At 44.8% G+C, this 21352-nt stretch overlaps 1 protein-coding gene across 2 annotated transcripts in view; it reads left to right on the forward strand.

Annotated features, from left to right (window-relative positions):
- The window catches only part of LHFPL3 (LHFPL tetraspan subfamily member 3), a 252116-nt gene that overhangs the window by 214594 nt on the left and 16170 nt on the right, over nucleotides 1-21352 (forward strand). The window contains exon 3 of one of the 2 annotated variants that reach the window (XM_055710952.1): nucleotides 1099-1146. The exons of the other annotated variant lie outside the window; for it this stretch is intronic. Coding sequence (XP_055566927.1) covers nucleotides 1099-1115 — 17 coding nt within the window. The 3' untranslated portion in view covers nucleotides 1116-1146. The remainder of the gene's footprint in view (nucleotides 1-1098; nucleotides 1147-21352) is intronic. 2 annotated transcript variants of the gene reach the window in all.

Consider the following 21352-nt stretch of genomic DNA (forward strand, 5'->3'; position numbering starts at 1 on the left):
AGGTAGTGTCTCAAATTGTATCTGTTTTAGCATCTCCTTTGAGGCTTCTCTGGCAGAGCACAAGTTTAGACCAATTGATTACTCTGCCACTCCCTCAGGAGAGACTCTTGTTCCTTCCATGCTTGTTATGGATTTTTAGCTGTTCAGCAGTATAACATATAGATGTGCAAGTAAAGATTTTTTCTTGATACAAATTTTTCAGCTTGCAGGTGACTTTCAGTATCTGTCCTCATCAGACATGAAAGGTTTATACACTTACACAAAGTACTGTAAATTCACAATAAATTATAGGAGTGGGTGACTGAAGATACAGCCCTTTGAGATCCAAAGTACCTTTAGGTTCCCCTGGGCTTTCTCAGGGCATCGTGGGCATAAGGTCTCACCAGAGCAGGCTTCTGTGGGTACGTAATTAAAAGCGCAACACGTGGCTGCCTTTCACATCTAAGCTGTTAGGACAGTTTGTGTGTATAAGGATTTGTAGACTGGGTCTTTCAAAGGATACCTATGATTCTGGAAGGATGATAAAAAATGATGAGCAATGTGTCACCAAGATGTGCATGTGTTATTTTCATTTTATTACTGTAATTTCTTATCTAGAAGAAAGACCTCTGTAGATCCATACATACTGAGATGATAACTGATGTAGTTTTATCTCTGATCTCATTGATTGTTCTGATCTGTGGTTGTTTGTTTTTTAATTTTGCATCTGTTTTCAAATGTTTTTGAAGTAGCCAGATTAACGTAGTGTTTAGAATTGCCCACTGATCAAAAGGTGTTACTGGGAGTTTTGATTCTGTCGTGACGGCAAAAAACCCACAGTAAAACAAAAATTCTTTGCTTTTTTATGTGTTTATTCATGTTCTGTCACTCTTTCTCCTCTGTTAATCCTGGTTTTTTCATCTATCTCTTAGTAACCCATCGAATCGCTCACCTGGCTTTCAGAAAGTTCCCTGTTGGATACATTGAGGCAGAAGCCTGAACCATTGGCACTCTCCACACTACAGCCAATAATGAAATTGTTTACAAATTATACTACGATGTGCAAGATCTCATTTGATTTTACCTTAACTATTTTGTTTTTCCCTCCCTACCTCACAGATGATGGAAATGCTTAAAACAAGTTAAGGTAGTGTGACACTGACTAATGTAAGTGTGCGCATGGCATCCAGGAGACAAGCTGTGAAATGTTTGCGCGCTTCTGCCAAAATAGATTGTTGCATGGCTTTCTGCTGTTGTCTCGTGTTTCTGATGTTAGGCAGCATGTTCAGCAACATGTAAGCATTTCGTTTGATATTTATATTCCCAGCTTTGGTTTTGTATAGTCTTAATAGTCCACGTTTTTCAGGAGCTTGTGGCAGCTGCTAGTGGCAAATCTGCAAGCTGTGTATGTTATTCTTATGTTCAGAAGTACCTACGAGGATCAGGGCCCCATTGGATACGGCTGTTTAGAAATACACTGTAGAAATGTTGAAGTGTGCAATTCAGATGGGTCAGAAACAGTCTCGACCCTTCTTCTGTGCTTGCCGGTGGAAAGCATCAGCTCCCCGTCTGCCTTGTTTAGAAGTCAAGCCTGGCACCGGTGCAGCTGGCTGCTGCGTATGGCTCTGCTACCCACCTCTGTGCCTTTGCAATGGGAATGCTTTGTGACGACGCTTCTGTTCTCAAACTTCGTGTGACAGATGACACATTGGAATTAAAAATGTTATGTTTCACAGTACTGTTTAAAAGAGACTACTATGGGCAAATGCGATGTTCTCCTGTGTTTATATACTTCTTTTAACCGTAGTGTATGTAATGCTTATGAAGGTGAGACCAATCACAGCATCTTGAAACATAGAGGTCTTCTTCTGCTGCCTGGTGTTGGGAGGCAGAACTCAGTTATTCCCTGCCTGGATTTCTGTTCACCTGGGATTGCCACTCATATTTTAAGCACACTGTAGGTTTTGCTATATGAGGCTGGTCAGATATTGACCAGATTGCCCAGCAAAGTAGTGTCATCTCCCTCCTTGGAGGTACTCAGAACTTTACCCTGGACATTATTCTGAGCAACCTGCTTTGGTTGGATCTGCTCTGAGCAGGGAATTGGAATACATGACTTCCAGAAGTCCCTTCCTACTTAGAGTTGTCAATGATTCTGTGATTTCCTGGCTGTATGGGTGGGGAGTAGCATGAAGCCACCAAAATATCTTTTGCTATGCTGTAAGCTATGATTTGAAACCAGATCACCAGAGATCAGTGCGCCGGTCACTGTTCCACTTTTCTGGATAATAAAATGGAGATTATCAAATGCTGGTTGTTACTCTCAGTATACCCAGTTCAGCCACGTGCAACGGAGCTACATGTGTAGGTATTTGCTGTATTTTCTTGTCATGCATCAAAAATATCTCTTTACTCCATTGCACCCAATGTGTGTAATACGTGTGGAGTTACAGCATGTGTTGTGTGAGAACAGGATGGTTTATCAGAAACACATCTAGTTCTGAATTACTGGAACTACGCCAGCTGACACTGACAGCTGTCTACATGATGTTTTTATAGCTGTTCTCAAGTTTCCCGTGTAAGAACCCTACCTCTGTTCCTAAGACATTAATGATTAGACTGTCAGAGCTGAGAAAATCCACATGGCAAGCAAGGTCACCTTCACCGTTCTCAGTAACAAAGGAAAACACCAGGCTAATGAGGCTAAGGAAGTCCTAATTAACGTCAATAGTGAACTCAAAGCTAGGGAAAAATAGGGCTGGCAAAATAAGTCTCTACAGAGCAAGGTTGTTTTTTGAAAGAAGCTTTCATTGCAAAGGAAGCCTGGAAGCTGTATTTTCAGATACGGTTAGTGCTGGGGATGGGTTGCTGAAAAGAAAGGGAGTCAGTAATGGGTTTGGGATTTTCCTGCCTCCTCCTCCTTGGTGAGTTCCCACCAGCACTCAGAGCCTCTGATACTCAACTGACGCCCCGAGGCAGGAGCACCACCATAGGTCGCTGTTCCCACCTGCCAAAAAGTCACCATGCTCCTTCTTAAGCTGAGCCCCTTCACTCCCCAAGAAATACGTCTCCTCAGGGAAGCTGGAGCCATGACAGACACGCAGAGCTGGACCACCCCATAGCCTCCCACCTCCTCCCCTTGCTGTTAGAAGACCCACCTTCTGCATTCCTGCACAGCAAAACAAAACAACAGCCAACATCTACCCACAGTTGTTGTGCATGGTAAATGGACGTCCCATTGCGCATGGTAAATGGATGTCCCACAGATCATTTTTGATAGGGGCCAACTCACAGATCCATCTCTAGCACCACTTAAGGATCCTGAGTTTGCCTGAGTCTTGCTGCACTGTGCCACTGTGACAAGAAATAGTCCATCCTCCCAAAGCACCCAATTAAGCATTTTTGCTCCTGTTTTCTTCCCCTAAACTACTCTTAGTCCAAAGTTCAGATTCCCTGAATTGGGCTAATTCCCCAGGTTGCTACTCCCTCCTCTCAACTCTCTGACCCCCACTGCTGCAACCAGCCGTCTCTCAGACCCTTGTATCTGGCAGAGAACTGCTGAGCCATGCAATGTTTCAGTCTATTCACTTGTATAACCTGCTGTTTCACACTGATGTCCTTACTTAACCATCTCTGGTCTCTGCCAGGCTGGTGCTGCTGGAAGAAGCCTGTTTTCCCCACTGATTTCCCTTGCATGGCAGGGACATCTCCAGCTCAGCTCTCTTAGTTTACAAGTGGGAGGGAGCAGTCCATAAACAAGTGACTATTCTTGGTTTTCAGTGCCTGTATATGGATAATAGCACCTGCAAGCATGTTTCAAATTCCAGAAAGAAATATTCAAATCAGATATGACAAAAATCCCACAGCCTTTTCAGCAGTGAGGAAAGTGAACCCAGAAACAATTCCGTAAGGGTACTGTGAGTTTCCAGTGTTGGAGAGCCTCAGGGACAAATTATTCAAACACATCGGAAGTGACACTGGTGCAATTAGCCTACCTTGGGACAAGCAGTGGTCTGCATGACCTCCTGAAGTTATCTCCTGCCGTGTTTTCATATGATTCTGTTATTTTAAATGATGTTAACAGCCTCAGCCACAAAATTTAATCACTGTTCTAAATTATGCGCATGTGTAAGTGGCTGACACCAGGACACAAATCTGCCGGTAAGAGAAGACAGACTTGAAGAACCACTGCAGGTCACCATCTCCCTCTTGCACACATACACACAAGGGTGTAAGTCCACGCACACTGCTCCTGCCTGTTAGCGTAAGCTATTACATACTCAGCCAACTCCAGCACTGGCCACAGAGCCAGCTGCCATGGCCCACTGGATCATGCTCTCATGTGTTCTTCTGCAAACCATGTTGTCTTGGCTGCCTTCCTCTTTGAGCCTCAGAGCATCCATCCTTCACCAAATCCTGCAAGTTACCTTCTCCACTTATATCGTTCTGAGCAAATGATGGGACTAGTTTTTCTAATGACCTACGGTGCAGTTTTATCCCTCCCATGAAGGTTAAATCCTCAGAAAATTAATCACAGATTGCCATCATTGATCAAAATGGTCTCCTACAGTTTCATTCAACCTTCAGCCACACCCATCTCTGACCATGTCTGATTAGGAGACTTATTTCCAACATCTCTCCTCTTTCATTAACAGGAACACATGCCTTGGGATTTACCATGAAACCCTCTGCGCTTCCCAGGCAGGGACATAGCTCCTCACAGTGATGCTGGGTGGCTGTGAATCTGTCAACACTGCTACTGCCTGCTGCTTCATCTGCCCAACAGCAGCATTAAGCAAAAGCCAGTGCTCTCTGAAATTATCACTGCCAGCTCACTTGCCTACTCTTTGGGTTCCTCTGTTCCCTGTGTTTAGATATTCTCTGCACCGTGAAGCTAGCCATGCCCTCATCAGGACGTTTTTTGTCTCATGCCCTAAACCCTGGCAGTCCTTTGCTGCTAGATATGTATGCTGGTCTCTGTCATCTCCACAAGGTCTTCTATCCCAACATTTCCACTTGCCTCATCCCGTCATGCTTGCCCAAGCTGCTGTTGCAGTGCCACCTTTGGGGTTCTGTGATCCCTCCATGACAAAAAAGGTACACACTCCATATCTTCTTCCGCTCCCACCTGCTGTTTTCAGCCACGTGTGATCACTTCCAGCATTGCCAACTTTGAGCTCAAAGTGTTATTATTTGGGGAGTAAAGATGAGTACATGTGTTTCTCACCAGAACAGTGCGTAGGCACAGCTCTCCTTTTCCTGATGCTCATATTGCTTGTAACCCAGAACAGTGCTTTTTAACTTTAAGCAAAAGCATACCCTACTTACTCATTTTCAGAAGTGTGGCTGCGACTCAAGCAAGCAGTGCATTCCCAGGCAGTGTCCATAGCCCATCCAGCATATCAATATGGCTTCAAGGGATATGAAGGAGTTTTACACAAATGGGGACATGAGAGAGAAGCTGGACCCAACCCAGCAAAGCACATTGTTTCCTGGAAGTGTGTAAGGAGCCCTAACAAATTCAGCAGGATGATCCATGGACTGAGAGGTGTGCTCTCATCTAAGTGTTTTGCTGGCTGATGGCCACAGACCAACTTGCTCCTGAAAGCCCATGGGACGACTGAGAAAGCGAAATCTGCCCAGTGGAATACCAATGCCTCCCTTGCCCAAAGACTATCCAACTTGCTGACGTGTGAAAATTGTAGGGTCTTTATCAAAGACATTGAAAAGCTCAGCCAACCTCAAACTTTCCTTCCTTCAGCAGAGCACAGTTACAATCCTTCACTAGGGCTGGCCAACCTTTCTGCATCACGAGGCCCCAAAATGCCAATCTTTTCCAAGGCTGGCCAACAGCCATCAGGCAGACCATGAAGAGCTGAAGCAGGACAAAGACAAGAACAGGGTCTCTCTCTCATGCTCGCCATGGAAGACAGCTTGGCTGGGTTTGTGTCTGAACCCCACATGTTCTGGCTGTGCTGGTATCTGCAACCCTAAAGCCTGCCCTACCCCAGGGACTCCTGCATCAAGTGGATGCTCTCAGTCCCATGGGGACCACTGTGCTTTGGAACCAGGTCCGAATGACTCATCCTCAAACCTACCCAAAGGATCAGAAGTCATCCACTGTCTTAAGGGTTGCATTTGCTGTGTGTTGTTGGCATTCAGACTACCTAAAGAATTTAGCAGGCAGAAACCTGTAGTAGCATTTTACAACCCGTCAATGTATTAACCTGGGAAGTTATTATCCGTGAGCTGAGCTAGAACTGACTGATGCTGTTGTACATGCCCCTTTACTTGTCTTCCTGACAAATGGCTATTCTGGATTTTCCAGTCATTCTACACGCTCATCTTTAGGAGCATTTTCTTATTTCTTAAGATACATTTCCCTTTTGTAGTCCCACTGATAATCACGTTGGCACTATGAGCACAAATGCTCATCTTCTTCATGACAGCATTTTCAGCAGAAAGTGATCCTCTGGAAGACTAGAGATAGAAAAGACTATACTGATGCCCATGGAACCAGTGATTTCCCCGTTCCAGATTTGTTTCATACCAAAATGTGCACTGGAAACCATACCTCCTGCTGTAGAGAACCATCTTCAACTGACTTGGAGTGGTGTAAAGGGTAATTACGAGGTTATTCCCATCCCTAATCTCTGTGACAGAATTATAAAAATCGCAAAATGCAAAAATCTTTCCCTGCTGACAAATGAGATCTGTTGTTTGATTTTGGTACTCACCAGAGAGGGAAGGGTGGTTAAAGGCAAGGAGACCAGGTACCTCTGTAGCACCCTTTGTCAACCAGCAAGAAAGGGCAGCAGGGTTTTTTTTCATTTTGGTGTTGGCTCGGGACACGCAGGGCACCACCATCTGGATGCCAAGGAAATGCATAAAAAAAGCAATTTCCTGAAATGAAGGCATACAGCTATCCTCAGCCTGTTATATATTAAGGGGAGGGCAGTCATTCTCCAGAATGCCTGAAGCCAGCTCTGAAGGCAAAGCTGATATATTCTCAGAGGTGCTTAAGCTCAGATCAGCTTTGAGGGGGAGAAAATATTGCTTCCATCCAGTTCGTGCCAGAGGAGATCTCAAGAAGTAAATCAAAGGACACTAGGGACAGATCTTTGATAAAAGCGTATCAAAACTTTTTTAATTTGTTTGCACTGCTGTTGTAAAGCAGACTCACCGGAGACAATATGATCTACAAATGGAATTTGTTACTAAATCAAGACACAACTTACTGGAAGGATAAGTAATGAGTTCATCTAAGTCATTACATCTCGCTATCAATAGCGTATCTCTGTGTGGAGCATGCTCGCCTCTGGCTGAATATCATATAAACCCTGTGGAACAGACTTTAGATGCCTGACTCAAGGACATGGCACACCCAACCACCCCAAAATCAGTGGGTCAGATGGTCCCTGGTTGAGATCAGAGGTGCATAGTTACGTACAATCAATGGTACATGCAATATCCAGCACATAATCCTTTTGGTTTGTAAAATTTGATTCTGCCCAGATATGTGGGAAAGGGACATTTGTTAAGAGCAGAGAAAGGGGATGTTTCTCCTGGATACAGGCGTGTTCACAGGCACTGTGACCTCCAGGTCTGACACATCCCAGGCACGTACTCATGGCATCAGTGTGCGATACAGATTGGACCAAGGGAGCATGCATCTCACAGTGAGTGGATCTGCCCACGTGCACCTCCAACCTGCAAAACTTTTGCAGCAAATATCAAAAATACTAAAATGCTGCCTAGGCAACATTTCTGAACAGGGCAAGAGTACCTGTACATGGGGGAGCTGCACCAGTGTGGTGGGTTGACCTTGGCTGGATGCTAGGTGCCCACCAAGCTGCTCCAGCACTCCACTCCTCAGCAGAATGGGAGAAGGTCGAGGGGGAGAAAATAAGGTGAAAAAAATGTTGTGGATCAGGATAAAGACAGTTTAATGAAACGATAGCAGAAGTCACGCATACAGAAGCAAAAAAACCCAAAATCTGTTATTCTCTACTTCTCATCAGCAGGGGATGTTCAGCCACTTCCCGGGAAGCAGGGCTTCAGTACGCGTAGTGGTTGCTCTGGAAGACAAATGTCATAAATAGTTAATGCCCCTTCTCCCTCCTCCTTTCTTTTAGCTTTTATATCTAAGCAGATGTCATATGGTATGGAATCCTTTGGTCAGTTTGGGCCATCTGTCCTGGCTGTGTCCCCTCCCAAGATCTTTCCCACCCCCGTCCTGCTGCTGAGGGGGGGAAGGCTGGAGAGGCAGCCTTGGTGCTGCGCGAGCCCTGCTCAGCAGCAGCCAGAACCCTGGAGTTTTAGCACCACCTTTTTAGCTACCGAATCAAAGCACAGCACTAGGAGGGCTGCTACAGGGCTCAGCCAGACCCAACACAACCAGGCTGAAAATCAGGATGCTGGATAGCTTTCCAGACAGCCTTGCCTTATCCCTACATCCCTCATCTCTGTCCTTTATACTGCCAAAGTCTATTTTGTGCCTTTCTTCCCTTACATGTTTCAGTGCAGCTGTTGTCCATGCTCTTTTTAAATCCTTCTCCTTAGCAATGTCAGCTTCTGGAAACATCATTCATTTCCTTGGAGTCTCCTTCTTTGCCTCTTTTTTTAAAAAAAATACCTCCCTCTCTCTTCTGCAGGCAGATCTCCACTTTCCAGAACAGTAATGCCAGTTAGTTTCATTAACTATACAGCTGTAGTTAAAACTGACCCCCATATCTTACCTCGCATGCCTACCCTGTCTGATTGTAGTTGGGAAGCCTATTAGCTTCTGCATCCAGGCAGCACACACCCTCAGTGTTATTTTAAACATTATCACCATCTTCCCTCTTCTTTCCAGACTGATGCTGTTATTTAATCCTGCTGACATTCCCTCAAGATTGTCCTGCAAAACTATCTATTATTATTTGTTCCCACAGTAAGTCCCTGATAGCTTCATCCTCAGTATCTGTGACCTTCTCTGTTCTGGCCCTCTTGATCCTCACGATGTCTTCCCTCAAAACGTCACAGCTCAAATCAATTCCTTGCTTCGATTCCTTAGCAAACCACACTAAATACTTTCACTGCTTCACCTTCCTCCTCTTTGTCAAGATCATGGTCCAACCTTTCGAAAGTTGCCATAAAACTACTCCTATGGCTTTTCCTGATTATCTCCTCCTTTCCTCCAGATTACTCATTTCCCTTTCCTCTTCATGGTCCCTCCTTCCCCCATCTCAGGCCTCCTGCAACACAAAACCTCCTCCCGCAGTGACACCAGAGAGACTTTCAAACCATACCAATCTTCAAGTTTTCTATGGGTTTGAGCCATTTTCGGGAAATCCGGCTTGTCTGTGCTATATTTAAGTCATCCTTTGGACTCCCACCTACTCCTGCCTCTGGCGTTGAGGTACTGCCTTTGATGATACACATGCAGTAACTCACTTGCTCTACGGTCCTCTGTGGAGACAAAATATGTGTGGAGCAGCTGGAGGAGAAATCAATGCCATGCTCCTGCCAAAGTTAGCCTTGCTTGAATTTACCTCGAAGTAAACAAGAGCCAGCCTTCACCTGTCATTTGTTTTTGTAGCAGGGGACCCACAGCTCATATTGGCTTGAAAACATCCTTTTTTTTTTTGGGGGGGGGGGGGGGGGAGGGAGACACAGGCCCTGCGTGTTTCCTGCCTCCATTCTAAATTATGTGGAATGGAGAGTATTATGTCTCTAAAAGACCTAGCAATACATTAAAATTATATTGAAGAAAAGATCCCTCTCAAAAATGAAAAGGAATTTATGAATGAAATTTGGATCAGGAAAGTGTCTCAGGATGTCTATGTCCAGATAATTTTTTTTTTTTCCCAGAGGGAAAATTAAAAGAAAGTGACAGTATAACCATAAGATACTGAGTAGACTGTATTGAGCAGAGTTTAGTACCCACCATCCAGAGGATATGCATTCATCTCAACCTTGTATTTGGTTCTTAAGCCAGATATGAGGCTTAAAATTATTTACTGTATCCCCCACAATTTCCCTGAGCAGCTTATTTCAGCTGGTTTACAAAAAATTATTTGCCTGACAGCAGCCATCTCTGAAGTAGTTTGTAATTAATATGTGCATTTTCAGATTAAAGACAATGTTCATAATAAGTTAGAAAGATCAGAGATGCCACAAAGATTTCTCAATAGCAATAATTAGTTGTGATTAAATAGATCACTGTAGAGTGGTGAATAGACTTCTCAATTACATATCAAAGTTAATACACAAAAAATGAGTACAGCTATTTTATACTGATGATTTAAGGAAGCATGCACAAGAGTGGTTCGTTCAAGTCTGTGACCCAGAGTACTTACAGGTGTTGGTGGTTCATGATTTTGGGTACCCCGCACTAGACTTAAAAGGGTTAAGTTTTTAAAGTCTGGATATTTGGGCTTTTTTCTGAAAGATGAAGTTGCTACAGAAATGACATCCAAAATTAGAGGGTTTGAAAGGGCTAATTCCATTTTGCCAGTTGTCAAGCCATTTGTAATAGGTTTTCAATAATGTTGCCAAATATGTGCAAGTTGTAACTTAACTGCATTGCTTGTACATTTTATGTCTAATTAATTATAGCCCGTATAAAATATTATGATGCTCCATTCACATGCTTAGAATTTAATTAACTTGTAGTTTACATGCCTAGGGTCCGTGCTCTTGGTCCAGAGGCTTACAAAAGTGCACAGCTTTTCATCAGCTTTAAAGGCAACTCTGTCACTGACAATAGTAAAGTTTACTGAGTCCTACAAAAACTGCCTCCTTCACATAACCTTTGTTGACCATGTTGTATGAAAGGCAACAGGCAGTATTTATAGACTACCTGCATCAACAAAAGCACAGGCTGCACTCAGACTCCCTTGAAAAGCCTGTGAACCAGGTAGTAACATCCCAGTGCTGGTCTGGGGGTTCGTATCAGTGCAGCAAATAGCCTATGTCATTTCCCAGGTAGAAAATGTAACACAAAAAAATCATCCAAGTTGGTTTAAAACACTTCATCCTAGCGATGTGCAGGGTATGGCAGTCTCCTCTTACCACCTGTTGGGATAGAAGCTGGTTTTCTAATTAGAGCATCCTGAAGGCTTGTTCCAGCCTCTTTTCAGGAACAATAAACCAGTCAGTCAGTCAAATATGTTTTTAAACATTGTCTGATAGAAACATCTTGGAAAAAACAGGAATATTTTGCTCAAAGGAATAGAAAAACAGGGACCATATATTCCTTTGGCAGGATTTGTTAAACACTGTGCCATTATAGAGTAATACAGTCATGTTTCTTGCTAAGGATAGCAGCTGTCTGGAGGAACCCAATTAGGCAACTTGGCCATTTACCCAGCTAATCAGAAATCCTCATGTTCCTGTTTTTCCTCACCATCAGTGATACTACCAGAAGGTGCAGCAAACTGTTTCCATGACCCGCAGACACCCTCCCTCTCTGCTTTAGCGTGGGGCACGCACAAGATCACTGTCAGCCATGCTGTTGGGATTGAGGGAACAGCCTTTTTTTCCTTTTAAATCCGAAGCCACACACCCCACCTGAAAAATTAATGACTGACTGGGTGAACGTTGCCTGCTGGGGAGTTTGAAGTGAGGTCAATGCTGATTCACCCTCAGGAGACGAAGGTGGTTTAGGGGTTGGCACAGTGCCTTGGGCTGAGGGTTCAGGCCAGGCAAGCAGCAATGTCTGTGTGACCTGGACTTCACTTGCCTGTAGTTGCCCCTCTGAGACTGTACGTGCTAAAAGGGTTCACGAAACAGCTGGATATATTCATGGAAGAAAGACTTGCAAGGTGCTTATGTGCAATGACGCCTGTTGGGCTCCTGAAGGCCCCACGCTGCAAATTTTGGTGAATGGTACAATATCCTGGGGAAACATCCCTATGGCTTTCCCCATCCTCCGCTGCCCTGCATATCCACTGCTGGCCACTGTCAGAAAAAAGGAACAGGGTGAGCAGACCTCTGGTCTGACCTGACACAGAAGAGGGAGAACTGTGTTTTCCCACCTACCTGCTCCTGAGGAATGCCTGTTCCCCCAGGGAGCACTGCCACCCTGGCTCCTATGCAACCTGCCCTTCGCATGCCCTCATGTTCCCACCAACCCTGTATTTGTCTCATTACAATATTTATGCAATTACAATAACGCCTCCTTAGCTCCCCACCCCCCCATCACAGAGCAGGAGCTCCCCGGAGTGCTGGCTCAGCAGAGCATCCTTAGTTCAAAAGCTCAGCCCAGCTCCCTCTTGCTGCCAGCGCTGTGTCACTTTTTTCTCACGCAGCAGAGATCTCTGTTTTACTGAGGTGCACAACATCCAGATTTATTTGCTGGAGTTACAAAATATACAAGCTGATACAACAACCAGTTTCCACCAAGGCTGCAGGACAAAAGGTTGTAACTCTCTACCAGAGCCCCAGCTCCATCAGGAAGGAGGAGGTTTCACATGAGCGAAGTACAACACGTAACCACTTCATAAAAACAACCCGAGCCCACTGGGGAACCAGCAGAATGTACAGGCGTTGTGCCAGGAATGGGAATCCAGTTGAATGGCAATCCATTAGAAAATACACAGAGTAGTTAATATTTTGAGGTTGGTTTAGCTTTATTTGTGTATCTTGATAGGTGACATTTCCAAGACACCACAGGTCTCTGCAGAGTTGGACCTACTATTGATATTGAGCGTGCAGCTGAACTTTGAAAAATCCTTACATGACAGAGAAATAAAGAAGTGAAGTTCTCGGAGTCATTTCTGCCGGGGAGATTATTCCCTGAGGTTTACCATCAGCCTCCTGGTCCTGTTCAACCGGAGGCAAATGCCTTGAGCTACTACTACACAAAGTGGATCTGGAAACCTACCTTTGCTTTGACCGGAGGTCAGCTCCCTGCCCTTTGCCCAAGACTCTTTTCTCACTTGTTTCTGTTCTTGCAGCTAAATACAGGTGGGAGTTTCCTCCCGGGTGGTGTTCCCAGCAGGTATAACCTCCTGTGGGGTTATGTTCTTCAGTGGCTCCCTGGCTGGCTCTCAGCTGTAAAGGGTGTGCACATGGTCTTTTCCCTGATGGCGCTCCAGCAAGGAGAGCCATAATTCTGCAGGACAGTTGGCATCGTCCCTTCTGCCCGGGACCCTGCAGATGGCCGTGGGCAAAACACTAGCCAGAGCCAGGCCTACAAAGGGATAAACAGGGTCATTTGCAACACTGATGTAGGGCAGGAGCTGGACAACAGGTTTCATCAAAGCCGTAGCTGGAGCTACTGGTGACTCAGGTGGATGCACCAACACCAGCTGTAAGGGCAGCTGAAACAGCTCTTGAATGACTCCTGTGAATAAGCTTCTCTGAGACTCCTGCAGACAGTTTAAGAACTTCCTGATGGCCACGTATGGAACCAACCAGTGCAATTGGAGTCCTCCTGCGAAAGCTACTGAGGACAAACCCTCCTCCCCAGCATCATGCTTGCCCAGCTCTTCACGAGGAGCGCAGGGAATGTCCTGAGAGGCTTAAAGCTGTTGTTGCCCACAATGAGACAAACAGAGGAAAAAATATACTAAACAGTTGTTTCAGCAGCTGAGACGACTGTTGTGGTTTCTTAGCAACTGTGGGAAAAGAAGGTGCTTGAGATCTGAGCTGCCCGGTCAAGTGCAGCAGGCATCCCTCTGGAGGGAAGCCCTTCCTGCGCCAGGGAAGATGGCAAACAAGCCCACCTCCCTCCGCTGAGGGACAAGGGGACAATCTGCCCATGGGATGAGGGGACAAGCTGCCCATCAGAGCCTTCACGTGTGGTTCCTCCAGATGTGGGAGGGCTGCTTGGGATTAGGCTGCTTTTCATTTTAATGAGCATGGAAAGGATGAGGAAATCCTGCACTAACAGCTGCAATCAATGACGTTCCCAGGTTGCACCTGAAATCGGAACTGCAGCAGAGAAGTTGGGCTGCGGCTTTTCCATGCCTTGGTGACAGGGTCGGGCTGGGGGGAGGCAGGAGGACACTCCCGTGGCTTTGGCCATCAGCCTATTAGACTCTGCGAACTAAACCTGAGCCTGACAGCTTGGTGCCGCAGGAGCCTGGCATCCTCCTGCGCAAGGCACTCACCTCCTCTGCTGGCAGTGCAGGTGGCTCAGTTACAGCATCCTTCAAAGGCTGCTGTTTTGTGATCGCTGCTCTGAGTGCATGAAAAGCTGTTTACAGCTGTTTTCTCAGTGATCAGCAGTGTCAGTCTCTCGCAAGTCCCTTGAGCAAATCCACAGAAAGGGCTGATTTGTGCCAAACTGTTTCAGATCTCGGTGAGCATCTGTGCTGGAGGAGGTTTCGGCACTGGTGCAACGTTTGTGTGGGTCTCTGGGCTGGAGCAGCAATTTCATTGTTTTGGTTTCTCAGGGACAGCGTTTAAATCATTTAAATTCATGCCTGTTAATGACATACTGGCCGCACTCATTGCTAATAGCTTATTTCCATCCATACTAACACTATCTCATTCATTCAGACATAAGTATGAGGATGCTGACCTGTAGTTAATCCTACACATCCCTGACTTTTAATTTAATGACTATTAAATATTAATGGAAGAAGAGAGTGGAAGTCAGATCACCTTTTCAACAGCTTAGTGCCCCCATCACCAGGCTACAATGTCATCCTTGATCTTGTTTTTTTATTCCATTTCTCCCAGTTTCACTTATAGGACAAAGAAAGCTGCATTTTAGAGAAGACTTTGCAGTCAAGCAGCTATTGCAAGGATTAGAGCTCTACCAGGATCTCCCACCTTGTGGGTGGATGTTCAAACCACCATGCTGTTGGATGAAAAGGTGGTCTTTTTTGTCCAGATCGCAGGAGAGGTCCCTACACCCCAGCCCAGAGGTGGAGAAGAGGGGAATGGATACAAACACAGACACCCATGACCTAGATCCCCTGCCGGTGCTGTGCAGGAGAGATGTGGAAGGTGTCTGGCGGTTAGAGCCCTCCCCAGGGTATGGGAGCACTGGTCATGGCTCCACCAGGTCTGCCTGTGCATAATTCATTAAACAGTGAAGTCTACAGTCTGGTGCTAGGGTGGACCCAGATGCCCTGGTGCAAACCTTCCTCACTGGAGTGCCATGTGCCCTGTTGTGTTCCCAGGCTGGTGATGGGAAAACTTTCCTGGCTGGTCTGGGGTACAGAAATGAATCCTCCCTTCTAGAAGAGAGAGATGAACATCACCCTCTCGGTTCTTGATGAGTATTATAGTGTCTTGATTCTCACAGGGAGCACCATCGATTCTTCTGGACGTGCTTCAACAAAAGCAAACCACGTCCTCCACATGACCATCCAGAGCACATTACATTTTCAAGCCGCGAAGTTTTGGGGCAGTGGTGGTGGTATAGGGATCTCTTTCTCTACATCTTCCCATGTCTTTTATTTCCTCATGGTCTTTTCTTTGCATCAGGCAGTTGTGACTGTGTCCTTACAACAGCTATATCTAGCTGCTGGAGGTATTTGTGCTCAAATCTACATATCTTCAGATGATGATATTTTTCTGATTATAAAGCTAATGGAATAAAGCAGAACTCAATCAAAGCAGCTGGGCTTGAAGTGCGTTAATACTTAGTACTACCTTTTACTATTGTAATTATGATTTATTTACTTTTTTAATTGCTATCTGGTTTACTTATCTCTATGAGAGACATTTCTCAAGAGTATCTTTCTGACTATAGTGGTTTATTTTTGCAGGAAAATGCAGGCATTTAGTGGGGTGGAAATTACTTCCTTATTATTTAAAATTAAGTCAGCCTGTCAAAATGACCTCATTGCCATGCACAGGGCTCCCTTTTTAATTCATTCTCAGCCTTTCCAGCAACTGAAATTCTGTGCTGAGATGATGTACATAGGAGGCTTTTTATACATATTAAATGCTACGTATTAGGAGGATTAAGGCCGCATAAACATTTTAGAATTGGGGACATAATTAAGAAACAAGTTTTGCAGCAGGGATAAAAGAATGTCAGTTTTCCATTGGTCTTGTAAACTGCTTTGCTAGCCAGGAATGAAGTTGCAAGGATGCCTGATGGGAATAGAAGGGACTCTTGCCTGCTCCTGGAGGACTCCAAGTTTTGCTAAATCAGGACAAAAGTAGAGAAAATATTTACATATAAATAATTGGGATGCCAGTGCTCCCTCCTTTTCTCTTCTTGGAATAAAAAAGAAGAGAATGGAAAGTAGAAAAGGGCAGAGGAGATTGAAACTTGTGATGAGTATAGGAAGCAAAAACCTTAAGAGTGGGAGAAAAGTGCCTGTTGCCTGTGGAGGGAGGGAAGAAAATAAGGGGTAAAGGGAGGAAGAAGAGGTTTCTGACAGCAGCAACCTGCCGTCCGGTTGGGCCCACAGGAGTTACTTCAGGATCAAGAATCAATGTCTGTCTCTCCAGTGGGCTGGAATTGCCAGAGAGGTGGTGCAGTGGTGGGCAGGGGTGCAAACTGGTCCCCCCGCGGGGTCAGCACTGCAGCAGGGGAGGTGTTGCAGCACACCCCACCTATGGCTGCATCGCAGTGGGAGGGGAGCATCTCTCAGCAATGCTGTCTTAGTCCCTCAATAAGAGCTGATACAATTAAAGCTGTGTAAAACAAAGCCTAGTGGCAGGAGCAGCCAGCTTCAAACCCGAGTCTTGGGACCGCCAATCCCAAAACCACCCTTGCCAGTGGGAACCAGTGCTAACTCACTCCCCATCCCTGGAATCTAAAACCTCAATAACTGCACATGTGCTGTAACTTGTGCTACTTTGGTGGATGTTTCTGGTGAAAAAAGCACCTATGAACTGCTGAAGTACCAAAACCGTATAAATAAGAGTCCATGAGAAGAAATCGGAGCTTGCTTTCCTCCCACGTTCAGAGCTTCCTTTGTCCCATCAGCTGTGGCATTCCCCCAGCAGCACTTCGGAGGTGGGAAGCACACCTGGGCTCTTACCTGCCTCTCTGCATTTTGTTTCAGGTGATTGCAATTAGCTAAGGATCCTGCCACCAAACTCTGTTGGGACAGCAAGATGTTGGCTTTTTCACATTTAACACAAATTACTGTGAACCATCACGAGTGTTTTATAGATAAAGTTTCTGAGGTTAAACAGACTGGGCTTTAGTTTGAAGTATTTCATCTGTGTGTTGCAAAACTGTAGGAAAAAAGCTCACAATTTTCAGATAAACTAGTAGATTTTAATCGCTTTTTAAGCGAAGTCTGGTAACTTCAAAATACTGTTTAATGAAGGATCCTAAACCGAAGAAGTTAATATTTTTTCATTTTGAACATTTAGTAATGGTTTCAGGCCTATTCCAATTTTACACTGTTTTGCATTATGTTACAAGTAACACTAATTAATTTTCTTGGTAATGCCAGTGATTTTGAAATTACCAGTACTGGTGGGAGTAAGCGGGTAACTCTAGGTGCAGCAGTCCCCTCTAGTGGGTAAAATCACACCATCCCGATTTTGCATGACCTGCTGCCTCCTGCTCATTAGCACTGGCTGGAAAGAAAAGCTTTGCTTTTCCCCCAGATAACCTGAAGACTTTGAGTTGATTTTGTCTTTTTATCATTTTTTTTATTTGTTTATGGTATGTTATTTCTGTTCTGAATTCTAACGGAAAGGAGAGAGGGACATGTGAGCCTCAGGTTCAGTTCGTACTTGTGAACCTTGGTTCACAGCAGTAATTCCCCACATGCCCTAGAAATCCTGCTAAAAGTGTCATCAAAACTAGCAAGCTTTGCGTGAAATACTTTATTTCCACAAAACATTCTGGGAGCTGAAATTATTTCTTAAATAACAAAAGGGGACTAGGCGCTTCATGAAGGACAGGTTCAACAGACTTCACCGTCCAGCTCCTGGCTCAGCAGCTCATCTAAACCCACTTCAAAATCCTTATGCACTGGCATATTCTGATTCAAAGCTATGTCCTTGTAATATTTCCCCGTTCTGTGAGCAAGAAGCAATTATGTTTAGGTTTTAGGAAGCCATTATGGTCAATATAATAAAGAATACCCTTCCCCAAAAAACATGTCTGCCCATTTGTTACAATTCTGCTGTGGTGCAGCTGTAAGGGAGAACTGTTTCTAACACCCCACACCTCTCTTTTGTTTTTCTGTTGCATAATTGCGATCATGTTTTTAATTAAGTTAAAATAGGATACTGCACCAAGCTTCTCAACAGCTTTCTGAATTTTGTGATCTATCCCGTCAATCGACTGAAATCCGAGCCCCATCTCCACTGGTACCACACACACTGAGTACAAGCCACAGATATTTGCATGAACCAATTTAGCTCTTAAAAATATTTCTTCTTGACTGAAGCATAAATTGCCTTTACCCTAATGCGCTAGGTAATGAATTGCATTTGAAATACGTTTATTTTTAGCAAACAAATGCTAATGGCAGCTTGCTGTTAAAAATAAACTGATCAGTTGGCACAGAGATAAGGGCTGGGGAATCTTTCTTTCCCTGATCAGTGGAAATGCCCTTTGTGTAAGTCACCTGGGGAGAAAACGTGATGTCCCTGTGGAGGTTAGTCCCTCCAGCTGGGGGAACTGCAAACAGCAAGTCACCCCTTGCCACCTGAGCCCTGGCTTACAAATAGCCTCTGCACTGCAGCCTCTCCAAGGGGCTGTCGTACCTCCTGTGGGGCAAGGGTTGTAAGATGGAGACAGGGCATTTTTCTTCTCCTCTCTCCCTGTGGGATGTCAGTGGGTGCAATACAGGTTTTTTATGTGCCTCCAGCTGTGCCTGGCTGCAGGGAGTGGGGGCATTTTGGTGGGGGGAGCGCTCTGGGGCTCCCACTCCTCTCCCAGTAGCTGCTCTGCTGGCCAGCAGGCTTTATCCCAGGCAGGCTTTTCCTATTGTCTAAGCGAAATTTCCCTGGCTGCACTTTAAGCCCATTACTTGTCACATCCCCAGAGAGAATGATTTATTCCCTTCCCTTTTGCAGCAGCTTTTTTTCATAGTTCAGAGTGTTATGTCTGGTAAGTCTGCTTTCCTCTAGACTAAACAGTTCAATTGCCCATATTTTCTCTTGCATTAAGATTTCCAAGGCTTCTGATCACTCTTGTCACTCTGCTCTTGTCTTTACCCAGTAGGTCCACTTCTCTCTCATAGTCTAGTGCCAAAAATCGAACCACACAGCTGAGCCCTTGCTGAGTAGCCTGGCAGAGCTGCTTTGCACATCTTGCAGATACATTTTCCTGCTTGCACATTTGTCCTTTTTCACAACAGAAGGGGCCCCATGGACTCATGTGGTCAGTTGGTCCCTAACTTATGTTTGGTACAACTCCTTCTTCTGCCCATGTACATATTGCTATTTAATGTGTCCTATTTTTTAAGGCCATTTCTCTAATTCATTATATATGTTGAATACTGTTTCTGTTACAACACACTTGCAGCCCCTCCTGGAGAAGTGTGGGCTACAAATGGCAGATGACATCCTCTATTCCATTGGAGATCCTCTATTCCACTATCCAAATGGTTAATGAAAATATTTTAACAACATCAGACCTAAGAGAGATTCCTATGAAACTAATAAATGCAGTCCTTCAGCTGGACAGTGAGTTGCTAATCACCACTCTAACAATATGTTTTTCCATCAAGTTTTTCATGTATTTTCTTAGCAGTCTACTTAAATAGTGTTTCCTAAATGCTGTGAGAATGTTTTTCAGATCGTAGCCTCAAAGGTGAATACCACAGACAAGATTTGCAGGGACGGTTCAAGTCTTTTAGTAAACAGGCTTATATAAGAAGTGGAAAACAGATAACCTTCCAAGCACACAGGAGCTACACCAACCAGTGTGCACCAAATACTTGTGCTATACTTTCAGTAGATTTTCTTTCACTTCATCCAGCATTGATGAGGCCGCTGTGATACAGGGGCTGGTCTTCTCACCTCATTTTAATTTGTGGGTGAAGTATTGTGAAAGTGCTGGTTCTAGTGATAATTTGGTTACACAAAGATGCCCTAAAACCGGAGAGACATGCTCACAAGGTCTAACTGCACCACCAAAATCTCCTAGGTGTGGCAAATGATGCCTGGGAGCAACCCAGCTGCAAAGCTGCGCTGGACTCCTGCTGTCCCCTCCAAGGCGTTGTATTTTTGCTTGCAGGTGTTGTCCTGTGATTCTCAGCACTCCTGGGGCTGGATTTGCCCTGGGAATAGTTTCACGGTGCAGCATGGAAGAGCTCGCCCAGCTCTCCCAAGCCACACAGAGGATATGTCCTTCAGCTTCCAATAAAATAGCCTAAAGCACATCTGCTGCTCTGCACCATTCATCCCACCTGGAGCAGGGACCCAGTTTGGCACCTGTGGGCCAGTGAGTTTCTCAGACATAGGATTTACGGAGAGGAGGGATCTTCTCCTCAACAACAGCAGGGGCAGTGGCAGACTCCAAGACCTCCTACTCTCAGGGCTGAATGTCTGCTGGTCTCCAATGGGTCGTTGCACTGGGGCTCACCTGGCCCTGGATAATTTTGCATTGAAAGCACACAGTTACATGGTAACCACACTAGAAAGGGCTCCTTGTAAGAGGAACAATGTTAACTTTCCTGTGAGAAGTTTGAAGTCACAGACAAGGAAGTGCTTTAGAAGAGAAGGTGTGACACAAATCTGCTCTTACAGGCTCAAGTCAGGAGGGCTGGCAGCTGCCACCATTCCACTCCAGAAGCATTGAGGTTGTTTTCTGGCTCCTAAACTAGTGTGAGACACAGCCCCTGCTCAACAGAGATTACAAATCTAATTTTGAACACTATTTTCCAGCATTTTGCTTGAAAGGTAGGTTCAAGTAGGGCACTGTCTCCTTCTTGCTGCCAAAGGATCTTATCCACTGAGCTCTAGTCAGCAAATGCTGCCTTCATTTAGCAAAAAGGACAGTTTTCATGGAGGACCAGACAAGAAAGTCTGAGTCATTGCTAGTTGAAAATTACCCAAAAAAAGCTGATAATTATAAGCTTAGCAGAAAATTCCAAAGTCCTAAAAGATAATCTAGTAAACATGATTTATTTCTTTCATATGTAATCAAGAGAAGGTTCTTAACTTGGGAAAGAAAATCCCAATGGGAAATCCTTGACAGATCCACAGTGCTTCTCATTATCGTATGATCTTACAAGCCGAGTTGGCTCTGCTGAGTCAAAAAGGAAATAGAAAGGTCCAAAAGGGTTTCCAGCAGATGTAGGTTGTAACAGAAAACATGGCTGGGAGTCTAGATAAAAAGCACTAGTTTAAGACAAGTAAATCTGATGCCTTATTGACAGGCTTTAACATTTTCTGGGACAAAACCCATTACTTCATAATTTTAGACTGCAAGCTAAACTAGTGTTATAACAACCAGAAGTCAGGAATCCCAGTTAAAGATTTACCCATGGTAATGTGTGTT

Source organism: Falco cherrug, chromosome 5 (genome assembly GCF_023634085.1).
Source record: "Falco cherrug isolate bFalChe1 chromosome 5, bFalChe1.pri, whole genome shotgun sequence".
NCBI classification, from domain to species: Eukaryota; Metazoa; Chordata; class Aves; order Falconiformes; family Falconidae; genus Falco; species Falco cherrug.